Source organism: Heterocephalus glaber, unplaced genomic scaffold, assembly GCF_053883595.1.
Source record: "Heterocephalus glaber isolate CG9 unplaced genomic scaffold, H.glaber_assembly_v1.0 deba00000331, whole genome shotgun sequence".
In the NCBI taxonomy this organism is placed as follows: domain Eukaryota; kingdom Metazoa; phylum Chordata; class Mammalia; order Rodentia; family Bathyergidae; genus Heterocephalus; species Heterocephalus glaber.
This window is the reverse complement of record NW_028258142.1, coordinates 11107249-11131080: the sequence shown is the minus strand read 5'-3', so window position 1 is coordinate 11131080 and position 23832 is coordinate 11107249. Positions and strand designations below refer to the sequence as shown.

Below are 23832 nucleotides of genomic sequence, written 5' to 3'. Positions count from 1 at the left end.
TCAATGTCAATTATCTATGTTTAAAAAATGTTAAGGAACCATTTAGCTTCAAAAGTAGCACCTTACAAAAAAAAATATTTAAAACATAATCTATTTGTATTCTGATCTTGACCTCGTATTCTGTGAATCTATTTTGATTTGTTCTCCTAGTAACAAACAAAATAGAAAGCATAAAAGAATTAGTAAGAAAAAAAGTAGCAAGTAGAATCACAAAACTCTGATGAGTTCTGTTGAACACTAAAGAGATTACAATAAAAGAGCTTGGTTAAATAAAAATGTACAAAAAATGTGCAAAGTAAGAAAATGAATGAAGGAAATTGTAGCAGCATAGCAGCTGACTGTGATAGGAACAGCAGTGGATGCCAGAGAATCTGGAACAGGCCTAAAATTCCTAAAAAACCCTCAAATCTGCAGAGAAAGAACATGGAGAAAACAAGAGACACAATAAATAGTTCTCATAACTGTTTTGACTAAGAGTTTGTTTTTTTTTTTTTTAAATCAAAATGCTTGTGAAACACAGATAAATTCTAAACATTTTGGAGGCTTTGCACCCTTAAGAGGTTTGTCATAAAAGTTTTTCACCTCTGGTAACATTTTCTACTAAGATGGGATTCCTGTTTTTCCATACTGCAACTGTAGAAATATTTTTCCTTCTCACTTACATTAATCATTGAGAAATTAGTTATCAGAATCTTCCAGAAAGTAATATTTTGATTGTCCATAACTTTTTAAGAAAAAGAAATAATGTACTTTATAAATGATGCTTAAATTTGCTTTGCAAAGCAAACTGATTGATTCAGCCACAGAATGTTTGCTTAATAAGATGGGAGATTGTTTTCAATGGCCTTCTAACCTTGCTACATTAATGTGTCTGTGGAAACATTTTATGAATCTAGATATGAAGTTCTTTAAGAAAATATAATAAAAATCATAGTTAACTCTTCTTGCATACACAAATAAGTAAAACTAAAAATACTTGTCTTATATCACTTACTTTGCCTTCTGCATATCAGTAATTGTACACTTTGGTGTGCGTGATATTTAAAACTAAAATCAAAATAGGCACCAAGTAGCTTAAAACCATAGTATAACAGTATTCATGTAGACAACATGAGAACTTGGACTTGTTTTACCTAATATTATTGTGGAGTGTATAACTGATACTTAAATGAAGCCTATCATGAGTTTTTAAAAGATATCTTTTAGAGATCTTTGAGTTAAGTACTGAATCTCTGATATATGAATGATCACTTTATTTGATAGTGACCTTTGTGGTTTCAAGGTGACCATAACAGGTTTATTTCATTTCACAAATGCTTTTCATTGTTTGTATATACTTAGAATTTAGCCAATATCAGGTACAACCTCTAATTATTTAGACTGTCCTCATGTCAGTCTTTGTCCAAACTGTGAAGAAGTTTCCCTTTGTATCTTCCTTTCTTTGATGCCTTTCCCTCCTTGCTTATTCCTTCTCCACACTCTCCTCCTTGCAAATTTCTACCCAACCACTACTTCCAACTATCATTCTTTTCTCATGTATTCAAGTTTCATATAATTGATGAAAAGCTTAATGCCTATGTATCTGTTTTGAGAAAATTTATACATTAAAAATAATTCTTAAAAGTAGAGAAAAAGAAAAAAGCAATAGCAAAAAGATTAAGCTATTTCTAATAAGACCACCCACTACATTTGCTAGGTTGTGAATGGTGACAAGAATTACATGTAGAATCAGAGATAAATGTATTTGAAATTAGAAAGGGAAGAGACAAGCCTGTCACTTTTATCTTCCCCTTTACTGTTTATTTTTTCTCCTTCCAAGTATTGTTCTGGACTATGCTGATAGAGCAATTCTAGAAAAGAAAGAGAGAGAGAAACTAATGTTGTTCCACCCATACTCACTTTTCAGTTGATTAGCAAGAGATAATCATGGATAATCATTCTGGTTAACATTTATCGGTAATCTCCACAGCTTCCAGATCCCTTTCCTTCATTTAACATGCCTGAATTAGCCAGTAATGCCTTTGGTCCCAGACCATCCAGGTAAGCCATCTCATCTACTGTGGCCAAGATCCCTACTTAGTGATAGGCAAATAACCAAATACAAACAAACTCTCTACCAAACATAGAACAAAGATGTCCAAATTGCAGTCTTGGTAGCCATCAGAGAAGCACAAGAAAGAAAACTGCATCAGTTAGGTTAAACCAGAGAAGTGGATCCAGCCCTGGAGGAGGGGATCCAGAAAACAATTTTTGCTCATACTTGATTTTAGACATGACACTGAAGTCCTGGTAAGCAATCCCTTCAGGCGAAGCGTGGTCTTCCTAGATTGTTCTGTTATAAGTCAGTTTTCTTTTATATAGAAGTTAAATTCAGGTTTTCTGAAACATTCCTGTTAAGAACGTGCTCTACATAAAGCAGGATTTTTTGCAAGTGAAACAAATGCAATCAACTGGCATCAAGGTAGATATTGGGTGGTAGGAAGAAACTGTATAAGGTCCATGTAGATAATATTAATTTTCTCAGGTCAAGTGAAAAGCTCAGACTTTAGGTTTGGGTCTTCGACCGAAGGTTGGGTAGTTGACATAAATATCCTCATTGGCATTATCTACAGGTTGATGGGGCGAGATGGGACTCCTGTAGTTGTTGACTGCCTACAAAGACAAACAGCAGTTGGTGTCAATAATTCCCTGTATGTCAGCAGCCAATAAAGACACTCAACATCAATCTCTCAACTCAACTATGATACAAGTTAAATTACATTTCATTACAAGTAATTTCATAAAGCATTCCCTTTATTATACGGAGTTTCAATTTATAGGACCCTGAATGAGCTGTAACATTGACCTGATCTAGATTATTGGTTGCTTCACTGCTATCAATTACCTGTTTAGAGGTAGAATGCCTTCCGGCAATGGAAGGCTATTTGAATAAGAACAATTATTTCTGTTTTTTATATGGAAAGTATAATATAGTATTTTCCCCCAGTGGGTACACTGTAATGTCTACTGAATAAATGTCTTAATAATAATAAATAAATATTTTAAAGTACACAGTGTCCTAGCTTTAAAAATGAGCAACTAAATACAATGAAACAAATTGGCGAAAGAGGCGTTCTCTTTCACGGTGATGTTGCATAATCATTAGTCTTCTCTACCCTGATCAAGTTAGTTTAACCATGTGTGTATGTGTATGTGACAGAAGATACACAGGTCTGAGAAGTCCAGACAGAGAGGAGAAAGATACAGCGACCGAAAGACTCGGGGGGGGGGGGGCGGTAGGGAAGGGGAGGGGAGAGAAGGGGAGGAAAGAAAGATCTTCTGGTGAGTAGTTTGGAAATGTAGATGATTTTGATGTTTGTAAGAAGAAGGAAAAGGGAAATTCAAATGTCTTGTTACTTATATAACCTATCTAAAAAACATAAAAGAATCAAATATGTCTATCTCTTAGAGTTCAACTTACTAAACTTTTAATCATTCTTCAAAATACCATTATTCTACAAAAGATGTGTTGCATATCTAACATAGACAGTTACAAAGCATCTTTCCTTCCTCAAAATTCATAACAATATGCTTTTCTTTGGATTAGTTTGAGTAGGAAAACAGTTAGGCACAGAAAAAGCTATTCAAAAATTGGAAAGGGTAGAACACCATTTTATTGTGTGCTAAGGTAACACATGAAACAAGACAAGCCTTCTTGATTACACAGTTTGTGCTAAGAAACAATCCAGGAGTTAGTAAAGAAATTTTTTTCTGAGTAGTTAATGTTCAAAAAGTTCAGTTGATGGATTACGAATAAGTCTGATATTTTTAGTACTTAACTTCTTAACCATGCAGAATTCAAGTACAGAAAATTAAAGTGAGAGAAATTGACATAATATTGGGTAGCACTTGAGAAAATGTTTGTCTTGGTCAGTTCAGGCTGCTATAATATAGCATAGACTAAGAATCTTAACAAACATTTATTTCTCACAGTTCCAGAAGCTATGAAGTTCAAGATCAAACTTCTGACTTGTAGATGACCATCCACTTCATAGTTACAGTCTTTTAGTGCAGAAAGCAAAGGGTGCAGTTGCTCAAATCTCTTCTAACAAGGGCATTAATTCCACTCATGAGAACTCCACCCTCCTGACTAATCCCCTCCCAAAGACCCCTCCCAAGACCACACACTGACCACTGGGATTTCAAGATGTGAATTTTGGAGGACCACAAATATTCCATCCACAGCAACATTTTATTGTGAAATTTAATAAACACAATAATATGTGCTAAACATTACAATGAACTTGAAAATAAATATCACTCTTATCCGCAAACTTGGAAGAGTCTATTTTTTTAATTTAATAGTATGAGGCAAAATAGAATGAGGAGGAAAATTTCATTCATCAGACTCCTGCAACTAAGGAGAAAGTTCTTCAGTTTTATAATTTAATTTGATCATTCGTTAATTAATAAATTAACTCAAAAGCAATAACAGCAATGAATTTTATGACATGTCCTATGTAGATGCTGTGCTTCTGAGTCATTCGTGTAGTTTAATTTAATTTAATCCTCACAATAACCTCATGACATAAAAATAATGCTATACTCTGTAGTGAAATCCATAGAGTTTTCCAGAAAATTCTTCCTTCTCAGAACTTCATTATGTAATTTTCCTTGAAAATAAGATCTTTGCAGATGTAATTAGTGAAAGAAATAGCAGGTTGTACAGGCCTAAGTGGGAGGCAGCCATTAGCTCAATATGAGCAGTGATTTTATTAGAGAAGAGAAATAGACACAAGAGAGCACCACGTGAACACAAAGGCATAGATGAGATGTATCTCCCAGGCAGGACCGCCCAGGACTGCAGACAGCTGCCAGAACCTGCTAGTAGAGCCTGCAGCAGCTCTTACTACAAGGAAGGACTATCCTTCACACCCCTCTCTTTGGACTTCGACCCTCCCAAATCAGGATGGAATAGATTTTTGCTCCTTTCAACTACCGAGCTTATATAATTTCTTACAGCAGCCCCAGAAAATATGACCTACAGGTTTAATAATGCACAATGCTGACTGCTATTATGCCAGTGCTGCTGTACCTGTTATTTATATTGATGCAAAGAAGCTTAGCATCAAAGGGTATAATAATAAGAAAACAGTTCAAGTAACTGACACTTGAATTACAAGCAACTGCATGACCAGGTTATTGAAAGGAAAATTAAAATTAAGACTTCAAACACAAACTTTGTAAGACATTAATGAATCACAAAAAGGGAAAAAAATCTCAAATGAACTCACCTTACTCTGTGTATCCCAGGGAATTTTAACTGGAAAATTTTTCTGTCTCCTTCTCCTTCTAAAATACATATTCAGTAGAGAATATCAAGACACCACACTCCACCACTAGTGTCAGTTCAACAACTTGATACCTCACCAACTCTCCAGCCCACCTGCACTTACTGAATAGGTAGATGTGACTACCCAGACTACCCATGGTGGATTCCTGGACATGTAACCAATACAGTCATCTAAACTTATTTACTTCTTTCCCTCTCATTGCCTTCATTCTATTCAAAAGTGGTGAGGACAGTTATATGGCTATCCAATATATACATGTAACTAATTGTGATGGTTTTACTGAAGAATGGTTTGTAATGGACTATTAGAGAAATGGCTTACAATCTTTTCTAAATAACCTGGGGCTTAGAGATTTTCCCTACTTAAAACATTTTGCATGCCAACCATGTAACTTTTTGGCTGGTAATATCAATAAAGTTAAGCTTTATAAAATCATATAGTCATTATTATGGATTATTTCGTTTAGATTTCACCTGAGCTCTACACTTGACAGATTAGGAATTAGGTGTGCACAGGCAGAGTCGCTTGCCGAGAATCACATGGTTGCTTAGTGTCAGGATTTAAATCCACAGTAGTCCCTCCTGATTCTGAAGCTCTAAGACTTCTAGAATCACTTGGCTGTGCCTAAATGGGCCATCTAGAACCATATTATTCAACAAACTCCACAGTTTCAAGGAAAATTATAAAAACTTAACTTCTAGAGAAATCTCCAAAGAGCAGATAAAAGAGAAGAAAAAGGAGGCTAGTGTAATTGAATGCAAAAAAAGAACTATATCCAAGTACGTGAAGAGATCATGAATATCTCTTTTTCAGATCTCTAAAAAAATTCTACTTATCAACAGAAGAGATAAGTTAGATGCAAAAATGCAGGATTTTTTTCTTTTGTTTTTTTATTTTAATATGAGGCTGTGATTCCTTTATAGGAGTCTTGAAAAACAAGAGAGTCTCTCTCCAAGGAAAGATTATTTAGTGATAGATATTGATTCTAATGCTCTCCTTTAATTGCTTGGAAATCCTCCTTCCATGTCAATGTAATCTTATTTTATTCTATGTGCATCTGTTTATTTAAACCAATTATTCCTTAATTCCCTTATTCTATGTGTAAATTTATGATGAAACATTTCTCAATGTTTTATATAAATTATGTCTTTTACTCATCAAAGGGATCCATAATATGGCAGCTGTTATCATCTTCTGTATACAGATGAGGCAGGCAAGACACAAATCTATGACCTTTGATCCTTTATTGAATCATAATGTCCAAGACAGTGTCATATATGCAGTTAACTTTCCCTGATACATCCCTGTGTGTGTGTGTGTGTGTGTGTGTGTGTGTGTGTGTGTGTGTGTACATTTAAGGAATCGTGGAGAATATTAAAAGAATAGACAGCTTATAATCAGATGCTCTGTGTTTAACTTGTGCTCTGATATTTACTAGCTGAATGATTTTCATTTCTAAAGATCAGTCCTCTCCTGTGTAAAATAAAAATAGTACACATATTGAAGCCTGTTCTGTGTTGACCAGCTGTTCTGTTTGTATTGTACTAAGGTCTCTTCCAGGATGAACTTCTTTTGCAATGCTGAAAGCAGGAAAGTCTCAGGCAAATCAAAACACCACATTTGTTTTGAACATCAACATCAACAGCAAATATACAAATAAGTGTCTAACGTTTATCTCACTGCATATTAAATTTCTTCTTACTAACATCAGTGTCCACCTCTCTGATATCATAGTTCCTTTCACGTTTACCAATGCTGTGCATCACTTCTGGCCATGCTCATGTACAAGTATTACTGTGCTGATGTCTATGTGAGAAAAACACACCCAGGAACACAGGAACTATATCCAATGTCCCTGAACACACAAGTGACTAGGCGCCAAGAGTGAAGGAAGAATTTATTTCAGCTTCTACACAAGTCACCACATCTGAAGCTATAGGATTATTTCAAACGGTTGGTCAGACAGAGCTCCAGAGGGTCATTGTTGAAGTCCTTAGGTCATTTTTCCAAAAAAGTGAAGTAGCAATCATAAACTGAGACCAATGACAAAGGAGAAAGAACAGGTGCTCCTTTCCTTTCTTGTGTTCACCCATGATAATGCGATTGAATCTACTAATCTTTTCACTACATTAACCGAGTAGGACAAAATATTCTGCAGTTCAATTCAGCTATTCCTGAAAAGTGATGCAATTACATAAAGACAAGTCCATCATGTCCAACATGTAATCCTCAAGAGGTCCATTCTATCACTCATTTTCTCACTCGTGCTGCCTCTCCCAGAGCGCAATTCCTGTCACCTCTGCCCTCTCTGCATTTTTTTATCAACTAAGGTGAGGCAGTAGAAAAATTCTCAGTGACATAAATGCTTGGGGTCCTTACCTCAGTTTGCTAATTTCTTAAGGAAAGCTTTGAGAGCAATCCATGGTGCAGGAAAGGGTAAAATGACTGTCTCATGCTTCAATTTAATTAGGTACTTAGTGAACATCCATTACTGTACTTGTTCAGATTGGTGCTAAATGCTACCAGATACCAAAAAATGAACAAAATACAATCCCTGAATACCATAAAAGGGAGGAAGATATGAACATGATTAAAATACAAAGTGTGATACAAGGAGTAACAGATAAGAAGTACAAAATTATTCCAGATAGTGACATCATGTCTATTTGCAGGGGCAGAGAAATAGGACAGACCTCAACAGAGGGGACAAGTGTCCTGCACGTTGAATGATGCATAGGACTAAAGCCAAGCATGAGAAAAATCACATTTTGGTATCATACCAGATGGGAAGATAACTGAGTGTGTTCAAGAATAAAACTTACAGTTTTTAATTTTTTTTCAAAATTAGGGGAAGTAAATAAAGTAGAAAATATAAATGAAAAGGTAGGCATTGAACAGAAAGCAGGACACCTTCAATAACAGAAAGGGCTGATGAGTTTTACGATTATTCTGCTGGTGGAAGGGAAATAATAAAAAGTGTTATACAGGAAGATGACATCGCCAGTCCAACTTTCAAAAGCGAAACTAGAAAAAAATCATAAGGTTAGAAGGAGAGGATGTACTTGTAAGAAGGAGGGCAGGTTGGAGATTATTAGTATAACCAGGTAAATGATGGAAAAGGTAGAGGTCAAGAGTATGAGACAAGTTGCAGGAACCCGCTGGGGATCTTATAAATAAAGGGTGTGTGTGTCTGTGTGTGTATTTGTGTGTGAATGTGTAACTATTATTAAAGTAAGAAGGGTGGAAATGAATGTGTTCATTTGTTCAACAAACATACATAAAGTAACAGAGGTCTCCCAGACATGCAAACTGCAAACAACCAACATGTAATTTCTCCCAAAACTCCAAACCAGTACAATTATAGCTAGGAAGTCCAAAAAAAACTAGACAAATGATTAATGTCTCTCACATGAGAGACCTGATAAAGAAAAGAAGGGATCAACCAAAACAAATTCTCAAAATTTACCCCATGCCACAGAACAGCAAAAAGGAGGAGACTTCAGGATATCCTAAATGATTACCCACTGTCTCTAGGATAACTCCATAATTTTTAATAAAATTAAATTTAGATTGCTTGTTTTAGAAAATATACAACTACTTGAAATCATGTTGTTAGCTTATTATAATGTGCTCTTCATTACATCTTGTTTATTACTTTGCCCAATATATATCTGATGGATGAATAACTTCAGGCACTATCTTCCCCCAACCCCCAAAGACAGCTTTTTCCTTAAAGGAGAAGAAGATCAGGTGTAGGCAGCTCAGAGGCACCAGGTGGAATATGAAGGGAGCCTGCCAAAGCCTACAAATACCTAGGTGAGCTATTCCAGCTTTTACCTCTAATATCAGCACCCCACATCTCCCCCTGCATGAGAACAGTATTCAAATGCTGAACAGTATACGAATGCTGAGACAACTTGACAAATTGTTGGGTTATTAACAGAGGACCTCTAACACCAGAATTATTCAGGGCAAGAAAGATTCAGAATATGTTGCTCTACTCACCTGTTATAAGAAATGACCGTGATGGTGACAATTAGGATAACAAACAAGAATAAAACTGTTCCTACAGCCACAAAGACGATGTATTGGTTATCAGTTTTACCTAGGAGAAAAAATACAGTAGGAATTAGAAATTCAACTAATGCTACAAAAAGAAGGTAAGAAAATGAAGAAAGGGCCTATTAATTATGATAGGAAAACAATTAAAAACCAACAATCCAATAAAAATAGGATAGGCACAGGGGAAAAGACAATTATTCCTTTAGAGACTCCTTAATATTTCTGACTCCTCACAGATTTTGATATTTCCTGATTGGGCTGGGAAAACTTTAGAACAAGAATACAAGGGGCATACATTTAATACAGATATCACTTCATTCCAATAAGTGCCCGACAAGTGAACAAAGTCTTTTGTTTAAAAACTATTGGAAACCATATTACCTTTTGTGTCTGACATATTAAGCACACTCAACCTACAACACTGTGCAACTTTAATGTTCATTGGTAGAATTTTGTTCAAAAATATTTTCTACTAGATTTGATACATTTAATGATTTTAAAAATAGGAAAAATATATTACTGCCACTAAATGTTATATGGAAATTTACAATGGTCCAGGAGTCTGAAGTTCTCACCCTGGATCTTTCACGAGTTAGCTGATGACCTCCAGGGTCGTCCTATACATCTTCTGCATGGCTTGCTTTCAACTCCCGAGTGATGACAATGACAGCAGCTCTAATTGCATCACAGAATTGTGTAAGAATCTAATGAGCCAATGTTGAAAAGAATGATGTACTTGTACTCCTAGAGAAATGTCACTGCTAGACCATGGTCCCAAAGATCATTCTTCTTGCTATGTCTTCCTGCCAGCAATGCACCTCACGTATCCCCATCTATAGGGTACCTCCTAGGCAGCTCACACAGAGAAGAGACCAGATCAGCACCTGCTGCCAGCAGGAGCAGCAATGAAGGAAAACAACAAATTTGACCAACTCCTTCCAAGAGAAAGGGACAGGTTATGAGAGGGCAGTACAATTCCCCTTATTCTTGAAATGGAACCTCAAATGCTTGGTCTGTGATTCCTGAGCTGTCTAAAAACCAACTGATCTTTCCCTATATTTTCCTCGGATTGTTTCTTCCTTCTTAAGTCACTATTCAGTTGAAAGTTTTTCCACCATAAGAACTCAAATTCTAGATCCATTAATTTATAAACTTTGCTGCAAAGCAAAACTAAGACAAATAATAGAACTTATTTGTATTTGTTTAATCTACATTCTACAATTCAGAGCTTATACAGTAGTTTTCTTTTTGTGCTTGGATTATCTCACTTAGCATAACATTCTCCAGGTTCATCTGAGTTGTCACAATTTACTTCCTTTTATGACTGTTGTTCCATTGTGCATATAAATATATATATATATCATATTGTTTATCAATTCATCTTTTGGTGGACATTTATGTTGTTTCTATATGTTGACTCTTGTGAATTATGCTGCATAGATATAGATACCTCTTCAATATACTAATTTCATTTCCTTTGGATATATACCCAACAGGTATTGATACACTGTATGGTAGTTTTGTTTTTAGTTTTTGAGACACCTCCACACTGTTTTTCATGACTGTTTACATACCCACCAACACAGTACATAGATTCATTTTCCCTTATATCATTGCCAACATGTTTTATAATAGCTATCCTAATAGTTGTGAGGCGTTTTTTCATTGTGGTTTTGATTTTCATTACCCTGATAACTAGTGGTGTTGATCAACTTTTCATATATCCATTGGCCAGCTTTATGTCTTCTTTAGAAAAATGTTTATTCAGATCTACTGACTACTTTTTCATAGGGTTATTTGTGGTTTTTTGCAATGAAATACTGAGACTTGCAACAGCATGCATAAACCTAGAGCACATTATTCTAGGTGAAACAAGCCAGACACAGAAAGTCAAATATTAAATGAATTCATTTGTAGGAATCTAAAAACGATGAAATCATAGAAGTAGAAAGTTCACAGTAGTTATGAGGAGATGAGGGGTCTAACTTTCAGTTAGAAGATGAACAGTTTCATGGATAACATGGATAGTGAGGGATGTGTTAATTAATTTGATTGTTCCAATTATTACATAATGTTTACAGAAACCAAACCATCATGTTATACACCTTGAATATATTTAATTTTTGACAGTTATATGTATACATTTTTTGTTTTAAAGCAATTGCAGTATTTAAAGCAATTTTGGTATTTTACAAATTTTCTAACTGATGTGTGGTTTTTGTAATCAGGAAAAAATAGTACAAAATTGTAAAGATCTGTACACTTAAAATAGATTATTTTACCAAATTTCAGTGGTTATATTTAAGAGGCAAGATATAAAAAACTGCTTTTTTAGAAGTAGATTTTGAATCCTTAAGGATTAAGGTGACTTTTTTATCAAGTCGTAAATTCTGTGAATTTGGAAGTAAAGTCCAACTGAAAGTGTGACTATTTGTGTCACCCTGCTAAATTATAAGTCCAAATTTTAAATATTTAAGTTTGAAACATATTTTAGCCTCTTCTAGGTATGTCTGACCCCTCAGACTCTGATCCATTCATCCATTCAGTGTCTAAATGCATACTATTTCAATAGAGCTGGTAGTACAGATAAGGGGCTGGGTAAACACAAATTTAAGGCTTGATTTGGTAGAATTTATGTTCTTTTGAAAAGTCCTCTACAATTTAAGAACAAGTGTGAAGCAAGACTTTTCCCTTAGGAAACAAGTAAAAAAGTTTAGAGGGTAGGTGGGTCTGCAGCTCTGCTCCTGAAATAACACAGGGACCATTCCCCATCAAACCAGCAATGCCTGCCCTCCCTCCCCTTCCTGCCCTCCCCTTCCTGCCCTCCCCTTCCTGCCCTCTGCCTGCAGCTGTGGCATCAACACCCAGTCTGGTGTTAAAGGCAACTCCCTGAGCCCTATAAGAAATAAAAGAGCAAATGAGGATGGAGGCTTTGGGGAGTTAATCAATAGTTCATAACATTCATTTTTTTCCCTTAAGTTCTGCTATTAGATCTTCTGTTGAATAATGTCAGCCCTCAAGCCTTTCTCTTGAAGAAGGAAGAATTATTGTTTTTGGTGACCACTTTTTTGGTGACTTTTTTTAAAACTTACATTCCACTGCTGTGCTGATTCATAGGAGGACAGAAATGTCTTGAACCATAAAGTTATTATTTTTTTCTCCCATTACAAAAGATAAATACAGTTAAAATAATTTAAAGCCAGTCAGTGAAATTTATAAATGAATAATTTACTCCAGCCCTGTGATCCTCTAGGCTACATTTCTGCCAGTGACAAGTATTTACGGCTGAGTTATAAACCTTTAGAAATGTCTCATGATAGAAATGCTGCCAGGCCCCTCCCGCAGAGCCAGGCAGGCAGGGCAGCCACACATGTCTGTTGGTTCTCCATTTTTAGAGTTCAGGATAGAGAAGTGAAGAAACCAACTAATTTAGAACCTAAATAACTGGATCAAAAAGTATTATAAGAAAAACTCACACATCTTGACCCTGTAAGAAGCCCTGGGTAAGTCATGGTGCTAGTTAAAAATTATTTTCTTACTTCATTAAAAAGAGAAGCAGAAATGTTAGATCTCAGGCTATGTATAATAAGTTAAGGTAGAGAAGTTACATGTGAGTTGACAGATTCTTCATATAAGGTGTTTCCAAATTTCAGTTCTCTATACGACACATAAAAATACCCCACCTCCACCTCACACTAGACATTAGTTGTTTGAAAGACAGACACTGAAGAAAGAAGTTGTAGGGCTCATCCTGTATTCTCATTCTTCTTCCTGGAAGATCTTATATAGGACATGTAATCTCTCACTTTTTTGGCACTATAAAATGATGATAAAATCAACCCTAAGAATAGCAATAAAACATATAGAGGTACTTTAAATATTTTAAGCTCCATGTAAATTCTTAATAGTACACATTACATTTATACTAACATTTTAATATGCATACATTCCAAACTAAGGTTAGCTCATTTCTACTCTTCATATTGAAATGTCATGATGAATTAGTCATAAATGACAAAGGATGCTTGCTCCTGTAGGTGAACTCACTTTCCTTAGGAAGGGCACAGATAGTGGTGACCAAAATACATAAAGTACTTGAAGCCTTGGAGGATCACAGGAAATAACTAGCCCAAAGTTCGTAGAACTGTGCACCCGAAATGTATGTCAGGTGGATGCTGGTGTGATAATATTATTCCAGGTTTTCTAAGGTCATCTATCTTTGTAAAGATCAGTTTTATACTTTACATTTCAGAAATCTTTCCCTATTTTATTGCAAGTAGATCCTAGGGAGTAAATGATTCTCAAAGAATTAAGGGATCATGACTTCAATCTCCAATCTCTCTTTTTTTTTTCTTAAGTTCTTTTATTGGTACATTTTAGGTATACAATACATTTACATTTAGCATTGGGTGCTTGTACCTGTACATGATGTATCTTGGTTCCTATTTTTTCCCCATTACCTGTGGGCCCTTCACCCCTCCACCCTTCCCTATTTACATACTTCGTTTCCTTTTCTTTTCTTTTCTCATAATCTTTCCTTTCCATTCTTTCCTTTCCCCATCGCCTCCCACCACCCCTACCCCTTTGGACCTTTTCTTATTTCAAAGTATCAATTATTAGTTATTAATCCTTCTAGTCCTTATTTACACTCTCAGTTTCTCACACTAGAGAAACTATTTGGTATTGAGATGCAGATGAAAACAATGTTGAGATTCCACCTCACCCCAGAAAGAATGGCTGCTATCAAGAAGCCAACCAATAACAAATGCTGCCGGGGGTGTGGAGAGAAAGGAACCCTTCTGCATTGTTGGTGGGGTGCAGACTGGTGCAGCCACTGTGGAAATCAGTGTGGAGATTCCTCAAAGAACTAGACCTGGAGGTCCCATTTGACCCAGCTATTTTCCTACTGGGTATTTTCCCAAAAGAATTAAAAGAATCATACCACAGAGATATATGTGTACCCATGTTCATAGTAGCACAGTTTGTAATAGCTAAAGCTTGGAAACAGCCCAAATGCCCATCAACTGGAGACTGGATAAAGAAAATGTGGGGTTTTTTTATAAAATGGAGTACTACTCAGCCATAAAGAATGAGAAACTAGAGTCATTTATAGCTAAATGGATGCATATTGAGGCGATACTCTAAGTCCAATCTTTCTTTTGAATAAATAGAAACTACTCTTCCTTAAAAACTACTATCAGGTTTAACTGAGAAGCATAGGTACAGAGAATCTAAACAGTGTTCTTGTCATTATCCAGCAAACCAATGAGGGAAGCAAGTTTCCAACCTGAACTACAAATTTTGCTATCCTTTGCTTTTCTTGGCAGAAAATGGTTTTCATAATGGCATAAGTGCTTTAAAAGGTTATGTCAGCTCAGAAACACATATTCTAAGACCAGTTGAAAGTTTTCCCAACATAATATAGAATAAGTACACTAATGACATCTTCTGACACCGAAGTGTGGCCTTATGCTGCACCATGGGGGACAGTACTCAAAAACATTTGGTGTGTGGCAAGGGTATTTAAGTTGGTGGATGAAGACAAAAGTCTAGAGAACATGTATTATTTGGTACATTTATTGAGAAAAATTTCAGGCCTGACTCCATTATATTAAATGTCTCATCTTCTCGTCCAACCACTTATTGGTCTGATATTATACTTTTTGCACACTTTTTGTGAGCACATATTGTTTTAATGCATCATAGGTCAGAATGTCAAGTGCTGCACAGGCCTTTTCCGCTCTCCTAGTGAATTAGCATACAGAAAAAGCCTTAGGATGGTAAGCCCACAACAACCAAGTTTCAAGGTTGTCCCTTGCCTGGCAGGTGAGAACTTGGACTTTTGTTACCTTTCTGTCATTCCTGAACCAATAAAATTTACTGTATTTAAACTTTTTACATCAATGTAATTTGTGCTAAGTATCTTCTTTTCTTCTGGAACATCATTTAGTCCTCCCGACTCTGCCCCCTGCATCTTTCCCTTTGCTGGTTTTGCTTTGCGTCCTTCTGCTCAAAGCTATGAGCATATCTATAGGCTATATGCTGTGAGTCCTTCTAGAGCTTCCCAGGTCAAGTAAGGGGGTTGTAGACGACCCAAACACAACTTAGAAATATTTTGGTTGTTTCTTAATACCAATGCCTCATTTTAGAATATTTCCATTACATCCTTGTAAGAACATATACATTCTTATTTTATTTATAATAAACCTTACATATATAATAGATCTGATTTATGTTGGCAACAAATAATGATATCGATACATATGACCTTTCTAAACTAGTGAAGCATATTCCTTTTAGGTACCAAGTGTTTAAATTACAATTTTTAAATGAAAATAATTATAAGCAGAATAGCGTATCTTTTTGCCTTGTTAAGCAGAGAATAATAAATATAAACAAGCTGGGCCATCACATTGAGCACCAAGTTTTACACTTTGCTATAAGCAATGATGAGAACCAAGATGGTAATATCCACTTTCAGTTACCTGTGTCTCATGATACTCTTTTATCTTCACTGTCTACAAAGCTGTTAACTTTCTTTGTGTGTTTCCTTCAATATTCTGTAGTCTAACATTTATTTGCCATTTTTCTAATTGGTTACCATTAATTTGTTTTAACAAGAAGACAAATTCCCAAGAGTAAATAATCCTGATTAGGACTGAGAGTCATTTTTTGAGTCAATGGCAAAAGTGTCAACACGAACTATTATTACTGTGCTTGTCCGTTGACAGGACATAATACATCTACTTCATTTCTTTTATGCTTTGTTATTTTGTTTCTCACTCTTGACTTTGTTCAAGCATGTTCAGATAAGAAAATACTACAACCCTGGAAATAAAAATAAACAAAAGTAGACTTGGCTGGTAGTCTACAAGTTGGGACTCAATGTTAAGTATTCATAATAATCACTTGGAACCTAGCTAAGTATCGCTCTGACCTGGAGACATGGGGACAACATCTGGGCATCTGTGCCTTGTAGCACTCGTGTGAGAACACCTGAGGCTGGTGTTCCACAGCACTGGCTTTGAGAAACACTACTCCACTCTATGAGGTACCTTCTGGGGGAGCTCTGGCCCCCTAGCCCCAGTCCTTCTTTCAATTTCTTCCTTGGAAAATATATAGTCTGCTTCTCTTTGACTCCTTAAAATGTAAGTAAATCCTTAAAAGCTGATTCTCCTCAGCCTTATGATGAAGAAATATCTTTCTCAAAGACCTAGGGGTCACCACTTTGAAATGTTTTCATCAGTGGTGATTGTGCCTCCATGGGAGGGGAGGAGTTTCACTTCCTCCCTCCAAGGTGCAAACCTACTCCTGTCCTGACATGTAGATGTTTCTTGTACCTTTGGATAAAGCCAGTTAGCTAACACAGGTGGCCACCCCACTCACCGGGTGAATCTATGTGTGACAAATGATGCTGTGAAGTTCTTTTACTTGAGGATCAGTCATTATCTTTAGAACACATATATAACTGACTGCATCTGCTTGTCTGTACAAAAGGATGAGAATTCTTTGAGTCTTTGCAATCTCCTGGTAGGCTGCCTGTGATTCACATCACATTATTATTTAATGTCTATTCAATAATAAAATAGCTTTCTTTCTCTTCTACCTTTGTGGAGCAGTTTTCTGGGTAGGGAGGAGATTTTGCTTCTATTTCCCCAGAATATTGTTAATATTATTGTTGTTTATTCAGATGTTAACTTTACATTATGTTATCATTATCCTTATCCTTAAAGATACAATAGGAAATTTTTCAGATGCCCTACCAAAAATCAGGATAACCTGCCATTTGCAAGTTGTAATAAGACACACAACATAGGCATACTGTACTATTGAAATATTTATATATTTAGTTGTACAACATAAAATTATAGAAATATGAGCTACTATGGTGGTTAAAATATGAACATAGAAAATGATCTTGCTTTCTCTGGGAGATTTTGGGGTTTCAGTACTCACTGTCCCTAAGGATGAAAGAACTCTTGCTCTGATTTCTACTAATTTTAGTTCCAGTCTCTGGTCATTTGGTCAAATAGGGTCTATTGTATATAAATAAGAGGAGAGCAGAATTTGAGAAAAGAGGAACTTAAGAGGGAAAGTGTGTATGGGAACCTTTAGCAGATTCCTCAGCAGTTGTTCAAGGGAAGAGTAGGATTTTTCCATAAGGGAAAAGTCTATTTGGGGATCTGGTGAAGGCTGTGGGTGCACAGGTGCTTTGTGGTGCCAGAAGTCGTGTGAGAGTTGAGCTATCCCCAATTCTCTCTGCCTGTTGTGTCTCCTTTGTCCAGGGGCTAGCTCTAAAGTTCCCTTGTCATAGACCCTTTTAGGCTACTACAACAGAATGTAGCATAGGCTGGTAATTTATAACAAACAGAAATTTATTGAACTCATGGTTCTAGAGGCTAGGAACTCCAGTATCAGTGAGCTGCCATCTGTGAGGACCTTCTTGCTACCTCATCTCATGGTGGAATGTGGAAGGGCAAGAGATAGTGAGAGCAAGAAAGAAGTAAGGGGCCAAACTCATCCTTCCATCAGGAACCCATTCCCATGGTAGCTGACCCGCTCCCAGAGTAATGGCATTAATCCATTGAAGATAGAGCCCTCATGACTTCGTCATCTCCTAAAAGTCCTACTTTTAACACTGTTGCCTTGGGAACTAGGTTTCTAACGTTTGAACTTTGAGGGATGCCTTTAAACCATAGAATCTCTTAATCTGGTCATGGTGTGGACCTGATTTTATCCACGACCAGGACCTCCACTCTGGATCCTCACACCTGCCACCCAACTTTGCTAGTTCTTCCTATGACGGTGTGGGGAGCCTACCTTATGTGAACTGATTCCAAAACATGCACAACCCCATGATAAGAGACAATAAATCTATGGAGCAGAAACTACCCGACACAGCCCCTGAGCATGAGGGTGACGACCTTAATGTGCCCAAGCACTCAGTGCTGGAACAAAGAAGTGGGAAACAAGCCCTGTACCGTCCCCTATATGGGTCTGTATGTTGGTTCAGTTTAAATCCCAATACATGTACAAACTTTCTACAACCAAGAAAGCAAGACCCTGTCACTCAATGGATACCAGCTTCTATTGCGCTATGATTGTTGATAGTAATAATACTTTTTCTTCCATTTGGAGGAGAAATTCAGTGCTGTGGCTAAGAACAAGAATTCTGCATCCAGTCTGCCTTGCTCTGATCCCAGCTCCTCCACTTATTATCCTTGAATAAGTGACCTAAACTCCCATGCTTTACTTTTTTCATCTGTAAAATACAGCTAAAAATAGAATTGAAACGAAAAGTAAATGAGCAATTATGTATGAATTCTTAGATTAGCTATTGGCATAATATATATGCTTACCAAATATTTTCCAGGACATATCCCTGTGTATTAGTCGGGTTTCCCATTGCTAAGACACAGTACCCAACCACAACATTAAGGAAAGTTTTATATCAGCTCACAGTTTCAGGGCATTCAGCCCATGATCAGCTGGGCTGATCAAGACAGAAACATCATGGTAGAAGGGTGTGACAAAGAGGCTTAGTTCATGGTGGCCAAGAAGCAAGGCAGGCAAACAGTGTCACAAGGAAGGAGCCAGGAGCACTAAATAACATCTGAGGACATGCATACATGACCCACCCAGACACGCCCCCAGAGGTGATCTTTACTAATCCCCTAAGTATTTCTTAATTCTATCAAGTTGATATCACAATGGGCATGATTAAATTTCAAAAATGGTAACTTTCTTTACTAGATCAGAAAGAGAAAACAGCAGTCGGCATAAAAGCAAAATTATTTCGATAAAATTTTGAGATTTGGCACATATGCATGTGTTAATTATGAATGTAAAATTGCCCACACAACTACATGCATTGACTTTTATGTTTTGGCAGGTTAAATAAACTATTGCTCCTTCTAACAAATGTTCACAGATATATTAATTTGCACATGTATACACACACATACACACACAAATTAAGACCAAAGATCCTGTCCTAAGGCTACAAATAAAATATGAAAACCTAAAGACACACTAATTTCAGAACAACTGTACTGTATGAGCTTCTATTTTTCTATATTTGTAAACTTGTCTCATATGTAGCCCACATTTGGAGATCATTAGCATGTAGTGTCCTGACACTTCTCTGCTGTGAAGCCATAGAAAATATCCTACCCACTGCTAATACACCCTTCTCTCCAGCAGCTACTCTTTCTTTTCCTCCTGCCCATCAACATCAAAATAAGGTATTTTTTTTTATTTCACTCACTATTTGTATAGCTGAAGCCACTTTCACTTTCTACCAATCCAACTAGAAGCATTAACATTTCAACATTATACTTGTGAAGAGAGGAATCTCTTCTCTGCCATTCTTACAGCTTAAACATCAGAAGCACCATGGCTACTCTTCAGTTCTAACAAGAGTGTACCAAAATAAGAACTTATTTTTCCATTGAAGAAATGCTTCTTAAGAATCCCTGAATCATTTCAGTGTAAAAAATAACTTGAAGGTACAAACTTGGATTCAGAGATAACTCTCAGAATGACTCACCCATGCTCACTCTCCATGTTCTGACCTTTTTAATAAAATAGTCCTCTCCAAACCCATTATGTTGCCCTTAAATATTTGCCAAAAGTCAAGTCAGTATGCCTGGAATACTTCAGGTGAACTTAGACATTTTTGTCTGATTAATTAAATCAGAATACTAAAAATTGGAATTTCTGTTAAGAATGAAATACATTAAGCCAATTGAACTAATTTCTAAAAATGTTAAGTGCATTTTCTTGATCCAGTCTCCAGTTGATGGGCATTTGGGCTGTTTCCAAGTTTTAGCTATCACAAACTGTGCTGCTATGAACATGGGTGCACATATATCACTGTGGTATGATTCTTTTAATTCTTTGGGGAAGATCCCCAACAGTGGAATAGCGGAGTCAAATGGGACTTCCAGTCCTAGATCTTTGAGGTATCTCCATACTGATTTCCACAGTGGTTGCACCAGTCTACACTCCCACCAGCAGTGGAGCAGGGTTCCCCTTTCCCCACAGCCCCACCAGCATTTGTTATTGGTTGATTTCATGATAGCAGCCATTCTTTCTGGAGTGAAGTGGAATCTCAGCGTTGTTTTCATTTGCATCTCTCGAATGACCAGTGATGTTGAACATTTTTTCATATATTTATTTGCTATTTCTACTTCTTTGTCTGAGAAATGTCTGTTCATTTCAGATGCCCATTTTCGGATTGGGTCTTTTAATTTGGGAAGTCTGATCTTTTTAAGTTCTTTATAGATTTGAGATAGTAGACCTTTATCTGAGAAAGAGAAGGTGAAGATTTTTTCCCACATTGTGGGTTGTCTCTTCACACTGCTGGTGGTTTCTCTTGCTGTGCAGAAGCTTTTTAATAAGAAGAGATCCTACTCAGCCATAAAAATGAGAAATTAGAGACATTTATAGCTAAGTGGATGCACATTGAGGCATTACTCTTAAGTGAAATAAATAGGGCACACATGTATAAATACCAAATAGTTTCTCTAGTGTGAGAAACTGAAAGTGTAAATAAGGACTAAATGTATAATAGGTAATGTGAAATAGGAAGAAAAGGGGCAAACGGGAAGGAAGTGGGAGGGCTAGGGGAAAGGATAGAAGGGAATGGGATTAATATGAGAAAATGGAAAAATAGGAACAAAATCTTTGTAAATAGGGAGGAATGGAGGGGTTGAAGGGAGGGCTGGGCAAGGGTGAAAAATAAGAACCAAGAGAGACTATATAAAGGTGCAAATTTCCAATGATCAATGTCATTATATTGTATACCTAAAATGTACCAATGATTAGAATGAATAATTGATAATGCAAAATAAGAAGAAAAGGTCCAAAGGGGTAGGAGTAGTGGGAGGGGTGGGTGAAAGGAAAGAAGGGAAAGGAAAAATGATGAGAAATGGAAAAAATGGAAATAAAGTCTTTGTAAATAGGGAAGGGTGGAAAGGGTGAAGGGAGGGCTAGGAATGAGGAAAAAATAAAAACCAAGACGCATTATGTAAAGGTACAATTCCCAATGAGAAATGTAATTGTGTTGTATACCTTCAATGTGCCAATAAAAGAATTTAATAAAGTGACAAAAAAAATAACATTTTCTAAATTAAAAAAAATGTTAAGTGCATAATTTTCCACTTGCCTTTGGAGAACACTTCCTACACTTACCTATGTACAATTTCTAATAAGGCTCCAAGGGACAACCACAAGCTGTTGACAATTCGCAGGAGCATTTAGAATAAAAATTCCAGGGATAACAAAAAAGTATAAGCTGTTATTTTGCAGTTGGAGCCATTACGAAGGTTTCTTGAATAAATGTGGCTATGCATAGATTTTAAAAGGAAAGAAAATCAGTGCATTTGTCTGAACCTGAAACCCTATCTGTCTAAATTTCCTGAGAGAGGAAAACTTAATGAAAAGACTTTAAAATTCAATCTGTTGAAGGCCCACTTACAGAAGTGCAATTCCTAGGATCAACTGCTTTCTAATTCTATTCACTTGGATTGTTTATAGCAGTGTTCAGTTAGAACTTGCTTTATGTACATGAGACATTCAGCAGTGCAATTCATCCAATCAAGTTAATGTGTGACCTTTTAGAATTTCTCTCTTTTATGTAAACTTGTCACTATTATTGAATTCAATACACTATTCATCTACATAAATAAAGTATGTATGAAAATGACTACAGGCAAACATTCTATGATTTTGTGTATTAGGAAAAAATAAATCAGTATGTGGGGTTTACAAAACAAATTAACTGACCAGTTGCTTTTTCAGAAATGCAATATCTTAAAAAAAACAAAAACAAAAATAAAACTGATTTAGGCAGGGGCAACTATCAAGATGCAATGACATAATCAGTCATGATTGAGTAATCAACTGACTTGTGATGTAGGAAATGGTGTTACATCTGGATAGCCACTTACGATCCAGAATTTTAAAACCAAAACTAAATTGGGCTGAAAATAGTGGTTGATCTGTGTCAGTAGCGGCTATTTTAACTTATGAGCAGTGTAACTAGCAATCTGGATGTCTGGTTGTGTGGTTCAATCACATAATTTTCAGGGGTGTTTTATTTTCCATATATTTACAGATAACAAAAGGCTGAGGTGTGTCACATTTGCCATGGAAATGACCATACCCATCAGCTCAGCAGGCCCTTGCTCAAACTATCCACACACCTATAATCTTCAAATCTAGTCTAAATTCATGGGAATGAGAAAAAGGGTTTGGAATTAACAAAATCCTAAATATAAACAACAAAAAAGCTTGCCTACAACCTGAAACTGTTCTAGAATTCAAATCTATTGAGAGCCAAAAGGTCAAATTTTAGTGGAAACTAAAGACCAATTTATCTCTTCTTCAATATTCTCATAATTCAACTCAAGAGCACAAAGTCCCCAAAACAGTAATCTTCACCAAGTCATTGAAAGGCAAGATTTACAATCAATAGTTAGTGTACTTACTATTCCCCAATTCTACCTCTTTGCCAACCCTATACAGAAGAAATACATAGGAAAATTTCATGGGCTAGAGTATCACTACTTCCCAGTGATTATGTCTATAATCTTAACTTACAAATTCTATCCTCTAAAACTGAAGACTTGCAATTATGCAGAATCTATCTAAAAAATGCAAAATAAAAAAGCCAAAGTTTAAAAAAAGAAATAGTCCTTTCTGAAAATTATATATACAGACAAAAGTTCACAAAAACTTTCTCCCCAATCATTGCAACTGATCTTCTGAAAGTTCACTTTATTTAATCAACAATCACTAAACCTCAAAAGTTAAATGTTGATGAAACCAATCTCAGAATAATCTACAAAGAAAAAACCTGAAACTTAAAACATAAAATCAGGCAAGAACACTTACTGAGCTTATGCTTAAAAGATACTTTGACAACTTTCAACAGAGGTGTCATAGTCTTAACCCTCAAGTAAGTTTTGTTGAGTCTGGATCATACAAATGTGTAGATTAGGTCACTGGAGGGTAGAAATCTTTGAGTTATAAAAGTCTCAGAAAATCAAAATGCTTAATGACTCAAAGACAGGAAGGCATTTGGGGCTAGCGTGAACAAGACAAGAAACAGAGAGATGACTACATTCTATGGAAAAGGACCTAAATATGGTTAAAAATAAGAGATTGGTTAAGAAAATGGAAATATAAAGTTGAACATGGTAGCACACACTTGTAATCCCAGCACACTGGAAGACTGAGGCAGGAAGAGTGTAAATCCAAGCCTTGGCAATTTAGTGACTTAGTAAGACTGTTTCAAAACAAAATAGGAAAGGAAAAAAAAAAAAACCAGGAAAAGGTGGGACAATGTGAGTGGCTGTACCAGGAGCAGCAAACATGGGCTGAGACTGATGTCACTGAGATCGATATTGTTCTGAATCTCTCCTTGTCGCAG

At 36.2% G+C, this 23832-nt stretch overlaps 1 protein-coding gene across 2 annotated transcripts in view; it reads right to left on the bottom strand.

The window, feature by feature from the left end:
• Positions 1-495: 495 nt before the first annotated feature.
• Cd226 (CD226 molecule) overlaps positions 496-23832 on the bottom strand; it is a 69723-nt gene continuing 46386 nt past the window's right edge. The window contains exons 5-7 of one of the 2 annotated variants that reach the window (XM_004861971.3): positions 9339-9438; positions 5274-5331; positions 496-2652 (exon numbers count right to left, since the gene is read on the bottom strand). In XM_004861971.3, the coding sequence (XP_004862028.1) occupies positions 2539-2652; positions 5274-5331; positions 9339-9438 (272 nt within the window). In that variant the 3' untranslated portion in view covers positions 496-2538. The remainder of the gene's footprint in view (positions 2653-5273; positions 5332-9338; positions 9439-23832) is intronic. The other variant, XM_087191436.1, reaches the window with a different exon arrangement.